This window comes from Barbus barbus (assembly GCF_936440315.1).
Source record: "Barbus barbus genome assembly, chromosome: 40".
Lineage (NCBI taxonomy): Eukaryota > Metazoa > Chordata > Actinopteri > Cypriniformes > Cyprinidae > Barbus > Barbus barbus.
This window is the reverse complement of record NC_136718.1, coordinates 2,425,821-2,445,144: the sequence shown is the minus strand read 5'-3', so window position 1 is coordinate 2,445,144 and position 19,324 is coordinate 2,425,821. Positions and strand designations below refer to the sequence as shown.

Here is a 19,324-nt window from a genome sequence, read left to right as displayed (position 1 = left end):
TATACAGTTATGGTTACAGCTCCATATGTTTCACTTTAAAAACATAAGCTTGTTCGGTGACTCAAGTGGCACGGAACTGGATAAACTGAAAGATGAGAGATCGAAATACAAGCTACAACATCATGGTTGCGTTTGTGTTTTTGTCACATTCGCTATTGTTCATACTAGCGGGTAGGTTTAGGTGTAGTGCAGAAGGTACGTTATTTTAAAACGTCACAGATCATTATAAGTTATAGCGCCACCCATTGGACCTTTCAAGTCAGAACTGCGGTGACACGTACAAAACTAATGTCACATAAAATGTGCCATATCTACATTCATCTGCTCATCTGTTTTTTTTTCTGAAAGAAAAAAAAAAAAAACGTACGTTTCGTGACATATTCAATGTGAAATGTAATGGCGTTATTTATTTTGCTTCTTGCGAAAAAAGTACAGGTACATTTTCGTCATAAGATCAGGTTGTAATTTTGCTACTAAATCAAATACTCTGAGTTACCAGGTAGCCAAAAGGTCTTTTTTGCTTAGTTAACAAGTCAAGTGGTGTAATATCCTCTTGCAAACGGAATACTAGTTAGTATGAGACTTTATGGCATATTTATTACCTCCTCTCTTTTTTTTTTTTTTTTTTTGCTACGATCATCTAAAGGAAGTCACTGTTGATTTCACTGGAGAGTTGGCTGACTGCCACCTCACTGTGAGTGGAGCCAGTGAGGATGCGTGCTGTCCTTTGGGGTGTGATGTCCAGGTAATGCCCTGTTTGTCCTTCTGGACAATGTCTGCATGACTGGTGGCTCTCGTTCAGTCCATTAGAGACCCACGTGAGATTACACTTATCCTTTGTGTTCAGATTTGAAAGGCTTGTTGTGCTTTTTTGTTGGCTGTCTGTCTGGCATATGCAGGGACAGAGTGTTCTCTTGCATCTCATGGCATCCCGGCATAGAGATTTTCGGAAGCTGGGCTTAAAGACGAGGTAGACCATCGGATTGTATAGGGTGGATGACTTAGCAAACATGGCCGCCAGGGCAAACGCTATTGGAGGTACCAAGTCTGGTTCAGTAAAGGCTGCCCACATGGATACCACAGCGTACGGGCTCCACGCCATCAGAAATCCAATACATACTGCCACTGACAGCTACATGATAAGGCGAAATAATTACACAGACAAAAATATCAACACACAAAATTTGCAAAGGGTCAATGATATGATTGATTGATATGTATTCAAAAGGACATTGAAAACCAATTCACAAACAATGAATACACATTTGAATTCTAAAGTGAATATTAATATTTAATATCTGAACAAAATTAATTTTGTTGTTGGATCAAATATACTCAAAAGGTACATTATCTTATTTCCACTGCAGAATGAGTGAGTGATTGTAATTCTGACTTTTTATCTCACAATTCTGACTTATTTTCCTGCAATTCAAAATTGCATGATATAAATTTAGAATATTGAGCTCCGAATAAGATCAGAATAATAAAAAATGTGTCATACGCCAGTGTGTTTGTGTAATGGTGTGCAGACTAAGTTCTATTTGTTTAATCTCTTTTATAGTCCTATTAGTTCAATGTTGGACTATTTGCAACACTTGCTGTCCACAGTCTCAGGACTTATCTCTGCTTTGATCAACACTTTGAAGAAAAGACTGAATTCACTGTCATCCTGCCAAACAGCCCATCAGTCCATCTCTACTGCTCTGTTCTTCAGTTCAGCTTTGCCCTTGAAACTGGCTGCTGCACCACTGATAACTGCTGGCAATTACTTGATAAATGACTTGTTTGCCCTCTGTTAGTTAATGTAAACATCTGCTAAATAAATAAAATAAGTAGTGTATGACTATATATCATTTTTCCATATGATTAGCTGTCTATATTGTTTATGTTCAAATGAAAAAAAAAATCTAAAAGTGATTCCAATTATATAATTTTTCTTTGTTGTTAACATTATAACTGTGGTGTAGAATTTTCTATTCTCACAGAAGGATAATTATTAAAACCTCATGGGTAATGTTAGAGTTATCATTCTTGGAGTGAAAGGAATGCTTGCCTTAATAATCACTACTAAATGACATCACAAATATTGCAAAGAATGAAAACCAGAACAAAACACCCACATATTAAATTGTGACACACTTTCCATTGTTTCATCTCTTTGTTATCATTCATGATTTAAAAAAGAAATAGTATTTTAGTGGATTTTTTTATCAAACATATAATAACAATGATAAGTAAAAAAAATGATGTGTACACTGATACAGTGGGGATCTAAAGTTTGGGAACCCCTTGCAGAATCTGTGAAAATGTGGATAATTTTACCAAAATAAGAGAGATCATACAAAATGCATGTTATTTTTTATTTAGTACTGTCCTGAGTAAGATATTTTCCATAAAAGATGTTTACATATAGTCCACAAGACAACAAAATAGCTGAAATTATTAAAATAACCACATTCAAAAGTTTGGGAACCCTTGGTTCTTACTACTGTGTGTGGTTACCTGGATGATCTACGACTGTTTTTTTGTTTTGTGATGGTTGTTCATGAGTCCCTTGTTTGTTCTGAACAGTTCAACTGAGCACTGTTCTTCAGAAAACTCCTCCAGGTCCTGCAGAATCTTCAGTTTTCCAGCATCTTTTGCATTTTTTAACCCTTTCCAGCAGTAACTGTATGATTTTGAGATCCACCTTTTCACGCTGAGGATGATTGAGGGACTCAAACACAACAATTAAAAAAGGTTCAAACATTCACTGATGTTCCTGAAGAAAACACGATGCATTAAGAGCCGGGGGTGAAAACTTTTTGAATTTGAAGATCAAGGTAAATTGTACTTCATTTGTCTTCCAGGAAACATGCAAGTATCTTCTGTCGCGTCAGAAGGGCAGTACTAAATAGAAAAATATGATATTTCAACAAAATAAGAAAAATTTGGACATCATCCTGTTCAAAAGTTTTCACCCCCGGCTCTTAATGCATCGTGTTTCCTTCAGGAGCATCAGTGAATGTTTGAACCTTTTTTAATAGTTGTGTTTGAGTCCCTCAATCATCCTCAGTGTGAAAAGGTGGATCTCAAAATCATACAGTTACTGCTGGAAAGGGTTAAAATATGCAAAAGATGCTGGAAAACTGAAGATTCTGCAGGACCTGGAGGATTTTTCTGAAGAACAGTGCTCAGTTTAACTGTTCAGAACAAACAAGGGACTCATGAACAACCATCACAAAACAAAAAAACTGTCGTAGATCATCCAGGTAACCACACACAGTAGTAAGAACCAAGGGTTCCAAAACTTTTGAATGTGGTTATTTTAATAATTTCAGCTATTTTTTTGTCTTGTGGACTATATGTAAACATATTTTATGGAAAATATCTTACTCAGGACAGTAATAAATAAAAAATAACATGCATTTTGTATGATCTCTCTTATTTCGGTAAAATTATCCACATTTTCACAGATTCTGCAAGGGGTTTCCAAACTTTCGCATGCCACTGTAAGTGTGCAAGATTTCAGGAGAATTTGTTATCAAGGTACCACTTTACAATAAATTCATCGTTAGTGTTAATTAATGCATTAACTCTTTAGTAAAACTATCAATGAGCAATGGATTATGTTGCATTGTTAATTATATGAAATTATATGATATCATACGATATTTATTGTGATGATATTGACATTTAGCAAAGTTACATGTTAGTTATGTGTCTAAATTAGACTCAACATATCAAAATAAAGCATCGAAATAAAGTGTTACCAAAACCTTATTGTAAAGAGTTACTGTTATCACTTTTAACCTGGTTAATTATACCACTTGACATTTCAGTTATTTGGAACGTTATTTAATGTCTTATATGCAAGAAATGGTTGCAACCAGTGAGGAATCAATATTTCTACCACTACCTCCAACAAGTTCAAAAGAAAGGGAATATCTATAGCGTAACCTTGGGAAAAACACAAGATGGCGCCGCTGTGTTCGGACGCCGTTCGGGTCGCTCCGCTGAGATTTTGCTTTAACTTTCCTTTTTACTTACTTTTACTTTCTCTTTTTACACATTTCACGTCGGCACTGATCACCTACAACATAGAAACACTTTTGGACATTGGAAACCGCTACACCAACCTGCTTCAGAACACTTTATCCACGAATCCTGCGTGGCCTCTGGAGATTCTTCGGAACGCGGAGATAAACAATAACCCCCCCGAGGCGACGGATCAAGAAACACCGCGGGAAGCACGCTGGAATTCGAGTCAGACTCAGGAAAAGGGCTCAAAGCATTCTCCTCGCTAATGTCCAATCCTTGGAGAATAAGATGGACGATCTTAGAGCCAGGATTAGTTTCCAACGGGACATAAGGGACTGTAACATCCTTTGTTTGTCAGAAACGTGGCTTTCATCCTCGGTCCCGGACACTGCTGTAATGCCGAGTGATAACTTCTCTGTCTTTCGGACGGACAGAACAGCAGAGGCCGGTAAATCCAGGGGTGGAGGTGTGTGTTTCATGATTAACAAGAAATGGTGTGATCCCAGGTATATCTCCATTCTGTCGCGTTCCTGCTCGCCTCATCTGGAACATCTTTCCATTACTTGCCGCCCATTTTATCTGCCCCGGGAGTTCTCATCGATCATTGTTACTGCTGTGTACATTCCACCACAGGCGGACACCGGCTTGGCTTTGTCTAAGCTTCACGATGTACTCAGCGGCTACATTAACAAACATCCTGACGCTGCCTTTATCATCGTGGGGGACTTTAACAAAGCCAACCTCAGGCAGGTCATGCCGAACTTCCATCAACACGTATCCTGTCCAACTAGAGGACCAAACACACTGGATCATTGCTACACTCAGTTCAAGGATGCCTACAAAGCCCGCTCACTACCGGCTTTTGGCAAATCGGACCATGCCGCCATTTTTCTAACACCGGGATACAAACAAAGGCTCGTTCAGGAACCTCCGGTGCAGAGAGTAGTGACGCGCTGGTCCTCCCACTCAGAGACTATGCTGCAGGCGGCGCTTGATGACGTCGACTGGGACATGGTCCGGGCGAGTTCTTCTGACGTCAGCGAGTTCACGGATGTAGCATTAAGCTTTGTAAACACGCTAACCGAGCAAGCTACAGAAACAATAACGATAAGGACATTCTCCAATCAGAAACCATGGGTGGACAGAACAATCCGTGCCGCGGTTAACACACGCACTGCCGCTTACAATGAGGCTCTTCTGTCTGGGAATACGAGCGAGTACAAAGCATCGTGCTATGCTCTCCGACGCGCAGTAAGAGCCGCCAAACACAGATACAGAGAGAGAATTGAGTCTCATTTCCAGCTCAACGACTCTCGACGGATGTGGCAGGGACTGAGGACCATCTGTGACTTCGGAAACAAATCCTCCGCGGAGGTGAGAGCAGATCCGTTGCTGGCCGAGGAGTTAAACATCTTCTACGGCCGCTTCGATGGCAACGGCGGCGGCTCGTCTCTGCCGACCAGTGCGTCAGGAAGCAGCAGGCAGAGCAGCGATGATCCTGTAATCACCGTGTCGGAGGATGAGGTTCGGAGGGCGTTAAAGAGAGTGAACGTCAGGAAAGCAGCCGGACCTGATGGGATAACCGGCCATGTTCTGAGGTCCTGCGCCGATCAGCTCGCTGGTTTGTTCACATCCATCTTTAATGAGTCTCTTGCTACCTCCGTGGTTCCCACTTCATTCAAAAAATCCATTATTATCCCTGTGCCAAAGAACAATAAACCCTCTTGCCTGAATGACTATCGCCCAGTTGCCCTCACATCTATAGTCATGAAGGTTTTTGAGAGACTTGTAAAGAGCCACATTTGCTCCTCCATACCTGATACTCTGGACCCTCTTCAGTTTGCCTATCGCCCAAACAGACCCACGGACGATGCCATTTCTCACGTTCTCCACTCTTCCCTCACACACATGGACAGCAACAATGGGAATTATGTAAGGCTGCTATTCATTGACTATAGCTCAGCTTTCAAAACTATAGTCCCCATCAAGCTGGCATCTAAACTCACAGACCTCGGCCTAAACTCCTCACTCTGTGACTGGATTCAAGACTTCCTCACCGGCAGACCTCAAGTGGTGAAAGTTGGCCAGTTCACCTCAAACTCCATCACTCTGAACATAGGAGCCCCACAGGGCTGTGTCCTGAGTCCCCTGCTCTACTCTCTCTACACACATGACTGCGTGTCCTCTCACAGCTCCACATCCATTGTCAAATTCGCTGATGATACTGTGGTTCTGGGCCTCATCTCCAACAACGATGAGACCGCATACTTGGATGAGGTAGAGAGTCTCACATCATGGTGCCAGGACAACTGTCTCTCTCTGAATGTGAGCAAAACTAAAGAGCTGATCATGGACTTTAGGAAGAGACAGCAGCAGCCCTACACTCCTCTTATGATCAGTGGGAGCCCTGTGGAGAGTAGCTTCAAGTACCTCGGTGTAAACATCTCCGAGAACCTGACCTGGACTACACACATCCAAACACAGGTTAAGAAAGCCAGGCAAAGACTGTACCATCTGCGACAGCTGAGGAAATTCAGGGTCTCACCAGCAATCCTGAAAACTTTCTATTCAGGGACCATAGAAAGTGTATTGACTCAGTGCATCTCAGTGTGGTATGGAAACAGCTCCAATCAGGACTGCAAAGCACTACAGAGAGTTGTGCACTTAGCTGAGCGCATCTCAGGGTCTGCTCTCCCCTCTCTGCAGGACATCTACCTCAAACGCTGCAAAAATAGAGCTGTTAAAATCTTCAAGGACTCAAATCACCCTGGTAACCGACTATTCACTTTGCTTCCATCTGGTAAGCGCTTCCGGAGCCTGATGGCAAAAACTGAGAGACTTAGGAGGAGCTTCTTCCCCCAGGCCATCAGGCTCCTAAACTCTAACTCTGTGTCATAACATCACTTGACTCCATGTAAATATCACCATATCAATAAGCTATTCATAATTTTTCTCTACCTCATATTGCTGCTATTTAAATACCCTGTACCACTTTTTTGCACATTATTTTTGCACATTCCTCTTATTACTATTTAAGTCAACAACATACTGACCTGCACATTTATATTTATATTTTTTATCTTATCCTTTATTTTATTTTATTCTTTTATTTTATTTTTTCTACTTTTCTTCTTCTTAATATCTGTATTCTTTATAATTGCACTGTCCTTGGAGCGGACCTGACCTACATTTCACTGCTGGTTATACTCTGTATAATTGTGTATGTGACAAATAAAAACTCTTGAACTCTTATTCTCCTTCAACTCTTACCTTAATGAGAAGTGTCTGCACATTGGAGATTTTGTTCTGAGGAGAGACATGCTGCTGCACTGCATGCTGGGCCCCCCGGACCGTCACCAGGATGAGCGTGTAGGAGAGGAAGATGATGGTGCAGGGGACGATGTAGCAGAATAAGAAGAGACAGATGATGTAGATCATGGCAGGTGTGTTGTAGCTGGGCGCGTGCCAGTCGATGCAGCAGGCCGTGCCGTAAGGCTCTGAGCCGTACTGACCCCAGCCTGAGAGCGGACCTACTGCAAACACTGCAGCGTAACACCACACCCCAACCACCAGCAGACGCGCGTGGGACGGGGAGAACTTATTACCTGATCAAACAAAAACAGAGCATGGCAGACTGATCATGTTCAAAATAGCATTCTGGCATACTATTCCTGCAGTGCATAGTATTTCTGCTGTACATCAGGTGCACTTTAGTAGACAGTGTGAGCAAACAAATGCAGCCACGGGCAGATTACATTTGGAGTGAATGTCTTTTAATTATTTTTTCTCTGTCATTGACACTCTGCCAAAACAAACTCAACAATCATAATTTAACTGCTCGTCTCTATAGCTATAGCGTAACCTTGGGGAAAAATGGCTTAATTACATACTGTATGACGAGTTCATTTGCAAAAACATAACAATTTTCTAAAATCTTTAAATCAAACTGCAGTTGGGTTATTTTGATTTCTACTAACTGTAATGTTGTAACTATGTCAACTACATGTCAACTAATTCTCAATTATTTGCAACTACATATCTACTAACTCTCAGAGTAGACTGTTAGATTAGGTTTAGGGTTAGTAGAATAAGTTTCTGATAGTCAGTATGTTGTATGTTGTGGACCCATCAAAATAAAGTGTTAGAAGATCTTAAGCAGACAGTCTACTAATACGCTAATGACTGCTAGTTGACATGTAGCTGCAAAGTTACTTACTGTTAGTAGAATGTCAAAAGTGGACTATCAATATAAACTGTTACCGTAAAAAAAAAAAAAAAAAAACATCTAACTAACACAATAAAAACATAACATAATTTAAAATATATATTATAATTTATAATAATATCATAAATTATATTTTGCAAATTAAAAAAAATGAGTTATCCGGTTTTGCAAATAAACTCATATGTAAATAGAGTTATGTGTTCCAAAGTAGCCTACATAGCTAAATGCATTCAACTCTCTTAATGTCACGGTGCGGTGTAGGAGAAACACACGAAGATGAAGAAGACAATGGTAAATATTCTTTAATACATCCACATTAAGTTAACACACATCAGGTTGGCAGGGTACACACACATAGGTAACGTTAACGAGACAAACAAACACTGAACAGAATACAACTTATAAGAGGAGCATAAAAGAGGATAATGACTAGACACACCTGAACATAATGACACAATCAGACATAGACAGAAACTAGGTCACACTGAGCACATGGGGAATGAAAACACAAACAGTCCTGGGGTATGACACTTAACCAGTTTCTCTTATTACATAGAAACACAGCAATGAAATGCGGTAATCTGTTAAATTTTACATTTAAATTTTAAACATCCATCTCCTTTTTTGCCATTTTTTATTTTTTTATTTTGCATTAGAAGCTAAAAGTAGGACTTATTCAAATGCTGAATATGACACTTGAGCTTCAGCACAACAGCATAACAATATGTGTATGAATGAGTCAGAGCCTCGGTAACTTACCGTAAAAGAGGACAGACAGAGTTAGCCTGTAGGAAAATATTATCTCTCCAGTAAAGGAAAGGGTTTAAGTATACAGCTAAACTCACTCGCAGCAGTGGGTGAGCGAGTAGGGTTATAATCACTTTAGCCTTTGGCTTTAAAGTACCACCATAAAAATAAATAAATAAATAAAATAAAAAATTCATAGGAACTTAAAAATAAGCATTTTACAATGGTTAAATATAAGCAGTGCACAATTATCAGTTTGAATTCATGGTGGAGTGTAATTGTTAATCATTTTCGAGCTATCCTAGATTTCTTTGCCTCCACTGAACATTCATCCCACCACAAATCATGATACATTATTTCCATATTTTAGCTCCCGTTTATCATTTAGTGTGTGAATAATATTTTTATGTAAATCAAAGCCTATAAATCATATAAAGCAAACGTGTCTCTCCAAAACGCTTTGATGAAACCACTCAATTCATACTGATTTTCATTTCTGGTGTATTTTTGAACATTTTAAAGCACCAAAGTTGTGGTGCAAGTACTTTGGAGGGAAACACATCTCTCAGGTTTCCCAGGTGAAAGACACTCTTATGGGTTTAAACTCTGAAAAACACGAGGGTGAGTAGATATGATCCATTTAATATGAAACAGCTAAGCTTGAATAATTGAATTAATAATTCATTTATATAATCTTGGTTTTGAAAGACAGGAGACTTGCTCTCGACATCCAGAGTTGCTGTATTACTCCACAAACTATTTGAAGTACAAACCAGCTCTTAGACAAAATCAACACAATACATCTGTACTTCATGGAAACAACAGAATACGAATGAACCCCTCCAGGAAGGATCTGGCTGTGTACATGCATTTAAAGGAAGACAGTCACAGTCTCATCACAAGCGAAGAGACAGATGGTTTGAGAGAGAAGGCAGCTTCTGTGAAAAATATGAGAAAAATTTTATTTATTCTGAACAGCAGCTTCTCATCATGTTTACAATTTAAACCATCAAGTGACTACAAGGAGCAAAGTGTGTCAAACAAGCAGTGTGTAAAATGTTCGTGAAAGTATTATTATAGAAACTCTCACATTTGATTGATGAGCTTTATGATGTTGTGGTATATTGTCGATGAGGTTAAATACTGGGGAATTGCCACATGACTTGATGTTCTTGAGTTAATGTCCCAAGAAACACATTTTAAGGGCAAGATCAGGCACATGACGGTTATCTCATCTGGACAAAACACAGCAGCTTAAATTAATAAATAATTATAATAAATTACCCACTGACAGTGAGAATTTTTCTTTTATTTGAAACCTTAATGGAGCTCAAAAGCAGATGTCAGACCTGGAGCGACAACTTCACACAGCGTATCTGTATAACGACGCGAGAGAAAGTCATTCGGTTTGGGGACTCATAAGAAACCTGTCATAAGAATAAAGGTGGCTGTCTTTGTCAAACTGGAGAACAGACTCCATGTATGAAAATGATCACATTTCACACCTCCCACACAATCACATCTTATGAAAATAAAGTTTAAATACAGATGATTCCTCACTACCAGATAACTAATGAAAACACCCTGCAGAGAGAAACATCCTCCAAATCTAGTTGATAATGAAAGCAATATGCAACATAAGCATCAATATTAAAACCTCTTCACTGTAGCAAAATTAGTGTGTAGCACAAACTTGAGTGGCTTATTGCTCTTATAAAAATAACTAAATTATTTAGCTCTTTTATATTATAAAAAACAGTAACCGTAGTCATGCTGTAGCAGGTCTATACAAGTGGAGCTGGGGAAGGTGGAGGGTTTCTGAAATGTGCTGCAACTGCTACCACAAGCACTAGCCAAGTATTTGAATGTTGAGCAGCGAGCTCATTGGCTATCGATACAAGAGAGAACCAATCAGCTGTGCCATAAGATAATGATGTCATAGTAGATCTATCGGACTGCGCCATCTAGAGTTTCATTAAAGAACTTTGGATGTATACCCCTCTAAAATACATAGATTAATAATAAAAAAATAAAGAAAGAAAATCACAATATTAATTTAATTGTTGGCTGCTTCCAACACTCTTAGAAATACGCAGAAATCACACCTTTATGGGTGTGTAGTACCATCAAAACCACAGCTTTGTACTTTATTTGCTCCTAAAGGCTTCATAGTAGCTCCATAAGGCAGTGTTTATCAACTCTAGTTTCGGGGATGAACCTACCAATTTGATTTAGATGTCTCACTAATTAAAATACCTAATTCAACTCATTAGTTTCTTAGTGTGTTGAATAGGGTGACTGGGCACCCTGATCTAAAACATTGTGGGAGGTGGGTCCTGAGAATGAGATTTGAGAAACCCTCCTCTATGGTTCTTATTCCTAAGATAAAGTAGTTTATTTTAGGGTACTGGGCTAGTAACAAACTGTCGTGTGCCTTAACAAGATGCAATATTTGCACTTTTTTGTTTCCTGACAGTCAAGCAACCTAATATAACATAAAATTCAACTGATACACTGGCACCAAAAGTGTGTTTTTGCAGTTATGCCATAGAAGAACCATTTTTGGTTCCCAAAGAACCTCTCAGAGAACAGTTCGTAAAAGAACCATTTTGAAGAATATTTTAAAAATCTAAAGAACCTTTTTCGACTATAAAGAACCTTTCCTGCATTTGAAAGGTTTCATTGACGTTCAAGGTTCTTCATAGAACCACTGATGCCAATAAAGAACCTTTATTTTTAAAAGTGCACTTAACAATTCCGTCAGATTGTAGAGCCAGAGCTGTATTGCTTTAGTTAGAGGCTGTGTCTGTGCACGGCACTCGCTTGACTCTCCATGGGATTCCAGCATGTTATATAATCATTTTATGCGGTCTTAGATTTTAGAGATCTTCGCTTCATTTTCATTTCATGGGATTGAATTATTGCTGCTCTCCTAGAGTTTGAAGGAACAAACCAGAAATAGATTTCGTAGAGGGCCATCTGAATGGAGCTTTGTTTCAATGATATGTCAGAAATCATATGTATGCAGTATTTTATGTATTTCAAATTGGCCACATAGTTTTCCTGATATGTTTCGGTCCTTATTGTGTTCTTTTAAAATGGAAATGTATAAATAATACAAAGTGTAGGCCTATTTAAAATATAGCAAGAATACAGTCTTTATCCCTTTGTTCTGACATGCATCTGATTTATTATTTATATTAAAACAGATTTCCTGTTTCACACTGTAAGAGAGCAGAAGCAGCACATGCATGTTGTTTTTACATTATAAAAATACTGTAATAATTTTAATATATTTTGTGTTTTATTTTTAAGCAATTTGTGGCAACAGTGTGTTTTTGTTTTCTTTGCTTTACACAGTCCTGAAAGTCATATTGTGACATCCCATATCTTTTAAAATGACTATTTTCTTGTGTCAAACCGTGAAGATTTTGACAATAAACAATGCACTGCCACTTTAATTGAGGCTGATCAATGCAGCGAAAATAGACATGCTGCCAAAATGATCAAAACGCTGCTCCTATAGCATCGGCCGGCCCTGATGCCAGTTAGTTAAATGGTGTAAGACAGCCCTCTTATCACAGCAGCCTGGCTCTCCTTGACATGTTGCTCAGTGAAATCAGAATAAAAAGGCCTTTCATCAATCATTTGTTGGGCTGGGTTGCATTTAATAGCAAGAGTCATGGGTGGGTGGCAGTTTCAAGGCTGCTGCGTTGCAGAAATTGAGCCGCTGCTCACCCAAATACACACTCATCGCCCTGTTTCTCCCCTCATGCTTGATTTCATGATACAACTGATAGCTCAAACAATCAATCCATAAAAGCTAAAGAATTTGCCTCTGCAGGTAAGACAATTCGGTCATCTTTTCAACCCATTTTGGGTTATAGTGAAAGACAAGGATCATGTGTCTGAGCTGCTGTGCTGCAGAATTTGAGCCACTTCTAACCTAAATGCTCACTCCTCACCCTTTTTCTCCACTCATATGCTTGATTAATCTAAGTCAAACCATTAAAAACTTCAAACACAAAACAACCTGGTGTGTTCTACTCCAATCGGCCTTTAGGACCACAAACGGTGCTGCACTTACTGATACTTCAATACAGATACTGACTTCTAATTCTGATTCTGATTTGCTGTATTAAAGCTAAAAACACACTATTGATCATATATTTTATATTAAGAACAAATTTAACTGGTGTCTGTTTGCGCTATATGGTCCCCAGTAATAATAGTTATGTTGCTCAACAAGTACTTCATAGCATAATGGTACCTTTGCAGATAATTAGTTACTGATTAATTAAAGCAGACAACTGTACACAGCTTTGACCACTGTGGTAATTAACGTGCATTTACACCATTAGTTAATATAATAGGTTATTAGGGAACTAATACATTATGACACATTTAACTAATACTAATTTATTTATTAATTAATCTATGAATCATATTAATAAATCATTAATAAATGGTTTAGTTCTTCACAAGTTATACATTAACTCGTGATTATCTGTGCATTAGTTAAGCATTAACTGATGCACCCGTATTGTAAAGTGTTACCAAAAATACACATATGGTATAATAATGTGGTATAATACATATAATAATGTTCTAACATTATAAAATACAAATGTTCCTTCACTGTCTGAAAAGAAATCTAGTCACAAGAGGAAAAAAGTAAATATGCCAACTGTTAGTATTATTATTGTTTTTATTTCTAAGAAATCTGAGCAATATCTCTTGCAGAAGTGAAGCCTGGGGTGAAGATAGCAATCATAATCATTTGGCTCACATCAGCTGCCTCTGGCCCACGCAGTTAATAAATAATCTTTTTTTTTTATTCTTAACCCTGATTTGCAGCCAAAGGATGGAAAACGTGCATTAAGCCTCTTCTGACCAAAGACATTTCTAACGAACAAATTAGCGTACTTTGGACCTTTCCAAAGATGTACTGGCCTACTATATATCTGTCAGACAATTTGATGAATCAAAATACTCTTGAAAGTTTTCTTTTTGAAAATGAGTTTTTTTCATGAGGGTCTGTGAATCAGCAAAATACTTCAGGAATTCAGAAAAAATCTGTGGAAAAGAGTGAAAAAGACTGTTGCCATGCACTGTGTGCATCCCCCCCCCCCCCCCCCCACATTGGTTTAGTGATAATGTTATACAGATTCTTGGAGGAAATTGTTAACAAATTTTACATCAAATCTACACCTAACCACCCGAGTAACTTGGCTGAGCTCTCAAACAGCCGTGTGCCTTTGCAAGAGGCATTTGGCCAACAGGAACAACAGGTGTCTTAATCAGCTACAGTAGTGACAGGAGATGCATTTGATACACATTTTAACATCATATTCTACTTGATTATGTTCAAACAAAGACAGGTCTTACCGTATTTGGGGCAGCAGACTTTGAGCCAGCACACACAGGACAGTACGGTCAGGTTACTGAGGCTGCAGATACCAAACAAAACTCCGCAGAAGGCATAACACATGCACATCACCTCCGTGAACAACCACCTGAAAAGAGAACAAGATTGCATGTGCATTCGCTGAAAGCAGGGATGCTCAGTCCTGTTATTTCATCTAATCCAATTTTTGTTGTTTTCTTTTATTATTGCTGTTGAACTGTTTACCCGAGGCTCTGGATTACGGGTGAAAATGTTGCAAATAATGTTCAGTTTCTTGCACAGAACAATGGTTTTGCTTCATAAGACCTCACTATATCATCAGGGGCCGTGGGTATTAATTTTATGCTGCTTTATATGCTTTTTTGAGTCTCAAAATGATGGTAGCTGTGGACGTAATTTTATGAATCACCAGTTGCACGTTGAATACTGAGTGCTAAAGAATGAGAGAGAAAAAAAGGTTTTGATTGCTGCACGCAATGACTTCAGCATTATGTTCCACCTCATGGATCAAAATCAGAAAATAAGGAACAGTGAAAATACATTTCCATGATTGGTTTAGAATCATGTGGAGCAGAGTAGAATTTATTTTATTTTATTTATTTAATTATTTTGGAAAAGGGCACAAGCAGTCTCTTATCCTAAATAAAGCAGTGAACTTTGTACATAACCTATGAAGCAGTGGCAATATAAAGCAAAAGGAGAGAGTCACTGGTTTTTAATAGTTCATGTTTTTAATAGAAAATTCATGTTGCAGTTCCATTTGATGTCTACATAATTTCCTGTTTAATTAATTTTGCCTCCTCATTTCATAAGTTCATCTCAACACTGGTCCATTTCTCACTGCTTTTCTACAGCAAGCTGCATGTTGGAAAAGCATTTCTGTAGAGCATAGCACTAACAACGCCAAAACCATGGGTCTGATTCCTAGGCCATGTGTAAAATTACAGTTACAATTTAATCCAAATTTGCCAAATGCATAAATGTAAATGTAACTGTAACTCTATGAACAGTTAGAGCATTTAGAAATAACTAATAGTAAAAACCTGGAATAACAGCTCAGATTAAGGGTATGTGTTTGTTAATTCAGCAAATGTATATACTTTTATTGAAATACTTTACTAGTTTTATAGTGGATATAGTGTCAAGATGTCTCCACCTGCCTTCCCTCTTGTCCTTGGAAAATAAGTTTGCATGAAACATGTACAGGCTTGCCAAACTCTGAATACTGATTCTGTGCTATTTGATGTAGCCCCATTCATTTCAAATTGAAACAACTACTCCTGCTTTATCTTTATTCTTCATAGGTTCGTAAAGGTGAACAAGGTTTAGTCAAGAGTCACTTTATTGTGAACAGCAATCCAAAGCATATTTGAACTCATGAATTTGATGTCCAGTTGTATTCATGTAATTATAAATCAACCGTCTGCATTGAAGAAACATGTTAAATACAAATTAAATAATTATTTTCCTCAATTTGTATGTCTGTGTGTTCCAGCGCTCACGTTTTCAGCATGAGGTTTAAAAAGCAGAGTGGTAACCACATAATCAATGATAACAGCTTACTATGAAAATAAAAAAAGGAAGAGTATCATCAAAAGGGTCAGTCATCAGAGAGATCAGACTCTGAGGACCCGGAGGCTGCGCTCATGTGTTTCCAGCTGTTAAATTTGATTTGATTTGCTTTTATTATGCTGCCGCCTTGAAGTCGATGAGAGAGAGAACAAAATGACCCTCTTTAATGAGTCTCAAGAGGACACAACAAAGATATGTATATATAAAGAGAGATGGGAAGGCTCTTATTCTATAAGAAATGTCCCTGCTGTGAAAGAGATTTACCTGTGAGCAAAAGCAGAGGGAATAGCGAAGGGAAAGAGGAAGATGGTCATGCCGAGGTCACTGATGGAGAGGTTGATGATAAAAAACTCGGCAGGCTTTAGAGACAACTTCTTACGATAGGCTACAAACAACAGAGTGGTGTTTCCCATCAGAGACAGCACACCTGCAGTGAAAGAAATAAATATACAATCAATCAATCAATAAAAAAAATGAATGGTAAAGTTGCCTTGAAGCAATAGCAAAAAGTGCTATAACAGGGGTGCTCAATCCTGTTCCTAAGATCTACCTACCTGCAAAGTTCAACTCCAGCCCTGATCAAACACAACTGAACCAACTTCATTCTTCAGATCTCTAAGAGCTCTTGATCATTACAGACAGGTGTGTTTGATCAGGGCTGGAACTGAACTCTGCAGCGAGGAAGATCTCCAGGAACAGGATCGGGCACTGCTGCGCTATACAAACAAATGTGAACAGACTTGAAAAGATAAGGCTATTACAATAGTACGCAGACTGAATCTGTTATTTTATGGATTGCACAGAGAATACTATAATTTTAGTAGCTGAAAGCATTATTAATATCAGTTTATTAGATGCACAGGAGGGGGATTTAAATGACTATCATTCCAATTCTGTGGAAATCTGTGGTGATTTCTGCAGGTGCAGATTTTGTTTGCTTCTAAAGGATGTTTGGTTCAAAATAAACTTCAATCATGGAAAAAATTTTCTTTCTTTATTTTTCTTATTTTTTTAATTATAAATTCATTAATTGTAGCAAGAACACCAAAGTGAAATGAGTATGTTATTTGTTTATAGTGCATCTGATCGAAAATCATGGTTTCCAGTTTTGTTCTAAATAAATAAATAAATAAATAATATATATTTTTTTAAATAGTATTTTTAGTATTTTTAATAGTTTTTGTCTTTCTGAAAATAAATATATTTTTGATCAACGTTAAATACAAATTAAAGGGGTCATGAACTGAGAAACCAATATATAAAAGATCAATGTACTAAAATTACTATTTATAAAACTATAAAAACATCCTGTAAATGACTTTTTATAAAACGATAAAAAACCCGTGGTGTAATGTAATGAAGTAATAATACTTCATCACAGTACTTAAAGGTGGGGTATGTCATTGTTCAAAAACATTTTAGAAAACTGAGTCGGGCCCGAGTAACAAATCAAACTTGTAGCCAATCAGGAGTAAGGGGCGTGTCTACTCATGATGTGGAGGAGAGAGCGTTCAGTGAACAGCCGAGCCGAGCGACAGAAAGATAGAGATGGCGGATAAAAACAAAAGAGGAAAACATCTGCGGAAAGATAAGGCAAGAAGTAGGACCCGTGTAAATATCGGATCAGCTTTCCAGCGCTGGAGAAAACTCAAGGAGCGGAAGGCCTGCGATTGGACGCCGAGGTTGCGTTGTTTCTTCTCAATAGGTGAGTAACACCGTGACTACACCAGACGCGCTGCGCCGCAACAGCTAAAGTCTGCCTACACTGGACGCGTGTATTTCAGGCGAGAATGTAGTTGTTTAAAACTCAAATCTGCAGTTTATTTATAAAAACAGCGCCTATTTGAAAATATGCTTTTCCAATTTCAGAGACGTGAGCTCTACGCAATCACCGGGCGCTCAGTGCTCATGTATCAGGAAGAGAGGAGCATAACCTCAGCTAGTTCTTGTGACATTTGCCGCTGGCCCTGATGTCTCTGTAGTGGTTAAACATAAGATAAAGTTCGTTTTGGGTATATCTAACAGGTAATCCTTGGTCTTTATTCCATTGTTCTATTAATATGTTAAAAAGAAAATGAAGTCACGAAGTCAGAACTACGGAGGATGCAAGTCCGAAATTTGCGTACTTAGTATTGAGAAATGCGCGCAGACCTAATATTACGTCACCAGACTATTTGCCTAATCGTCTCGGTAGTTTAGACCGCGATGGAAACACAGACAGCAACAGGTCTGGGGGAAAAAAAGTTCCTGGGACATATTGTTTCAGGTAATTTCGGTGGAAAAGCGGCTTATATTTCACAGAACTAATCGTTGCCTGGGTTGCGTAGGCTACGTATATGTGGGGCAGATCTATCAAAATAGGGGTCAGACCCTTTTGGGGTATAGAGGCGTGCTTGTTTTGGTGATTTCAAATATCAACATTGGCTTCCAGAAATCGCTTACCCTGCCTTTAAGTATTTTTTGGGAGTATCTATACTTTACTCGAGTTTTTATATTTCAGCCAACTTTTACTTTTACTCCACTACATTTCCTAATTAAAATGTATACTTTTACTTCGATATATTTCCCTGAAGCATATTCGTTACTTACTACAAAATAGTCAGAAATCAGAAGAACGAGGACTGCAGGAAAGCAGGTTTGACGGATCAGTGATCTAGCGACATTAGAAAAGAATGAATGAAGATCCAGACAGCATCAGTAAAAACTTGGACCTTGTTTACTACATTTTACTGCGGATTCGTTAACAAACAAGGCACAATTCGATGCAAGATTTTCAGAGAGATTGAAACTGCAAACACAGGAAATTATGATGTTTTTAAAGCAAAAAATCTTGATAACAGTATAAGTGGACCTCAGAGTACAATACAAAACAGTTCATGACCCCTTTAAATAAATATAATTTGAGAGAGGGAGAGATAGAGAAAGTATGATAAGCATGATTCTCAGTTACTATCCTTAATTAAGCTTATATGCTTTATAATAAGATGCTTACAGAAAAAAAAAAAAATGTTTAGCCAATATTTTTTAGGCTACTTTGACAGGCACTTACCAAAGATGGTGTAGATGGTTCCCAAGAGCAAGTCGTTCTCTTTCGATATTTTGGACTGAAACATGTCAGTTCCGGATGAGTTTTCCATCTGTACAGAAGAAGACAAGGAGCAAATGTAAGACCAGTATGCGACGTCTGAATTTTATTTTGCACATGTTCCTCTTTAAATCTGAAAATACATGTTGTTGGATTCAGTCCTTTTCCCAGAATTGATCAATGATCAATGTATTTCAGTTAGCACCTGCTCCAGTTCAAAAGATGAGAGTCTCATTATGTCTTACCATAAATCAGTTTTGCTCTGAAG

General features: G+C 38.2%; 1 protein-coding gene across 1 annotated transcript; it reads right to left on the bottom strand.

The window, feature by feature from the left end:
* Positions 1-640: 640 nt before the first annotated feature.
* Positions 641-19,108, bottom strand: LOC306859430 (opsin-5-like; the record flags this gene model as incomplete). Its single annotated transcript, XM_079400448.1, has 5 exons — positions 641-1,132; positions 7,291-7,625; positions 14,381-14,508; positions 16,236-16,398; positions 19,021-19,108. 5 exons carry the CDS (start codon positions 19,106-19,108, stop codon positions 641-643), a joined length of 1,206 nt encoding a protein of 401 aa, XP_079256574.1.
* Between the last annotated feature and the right edge of the window lie 216 nt (positions 19,109-19,324).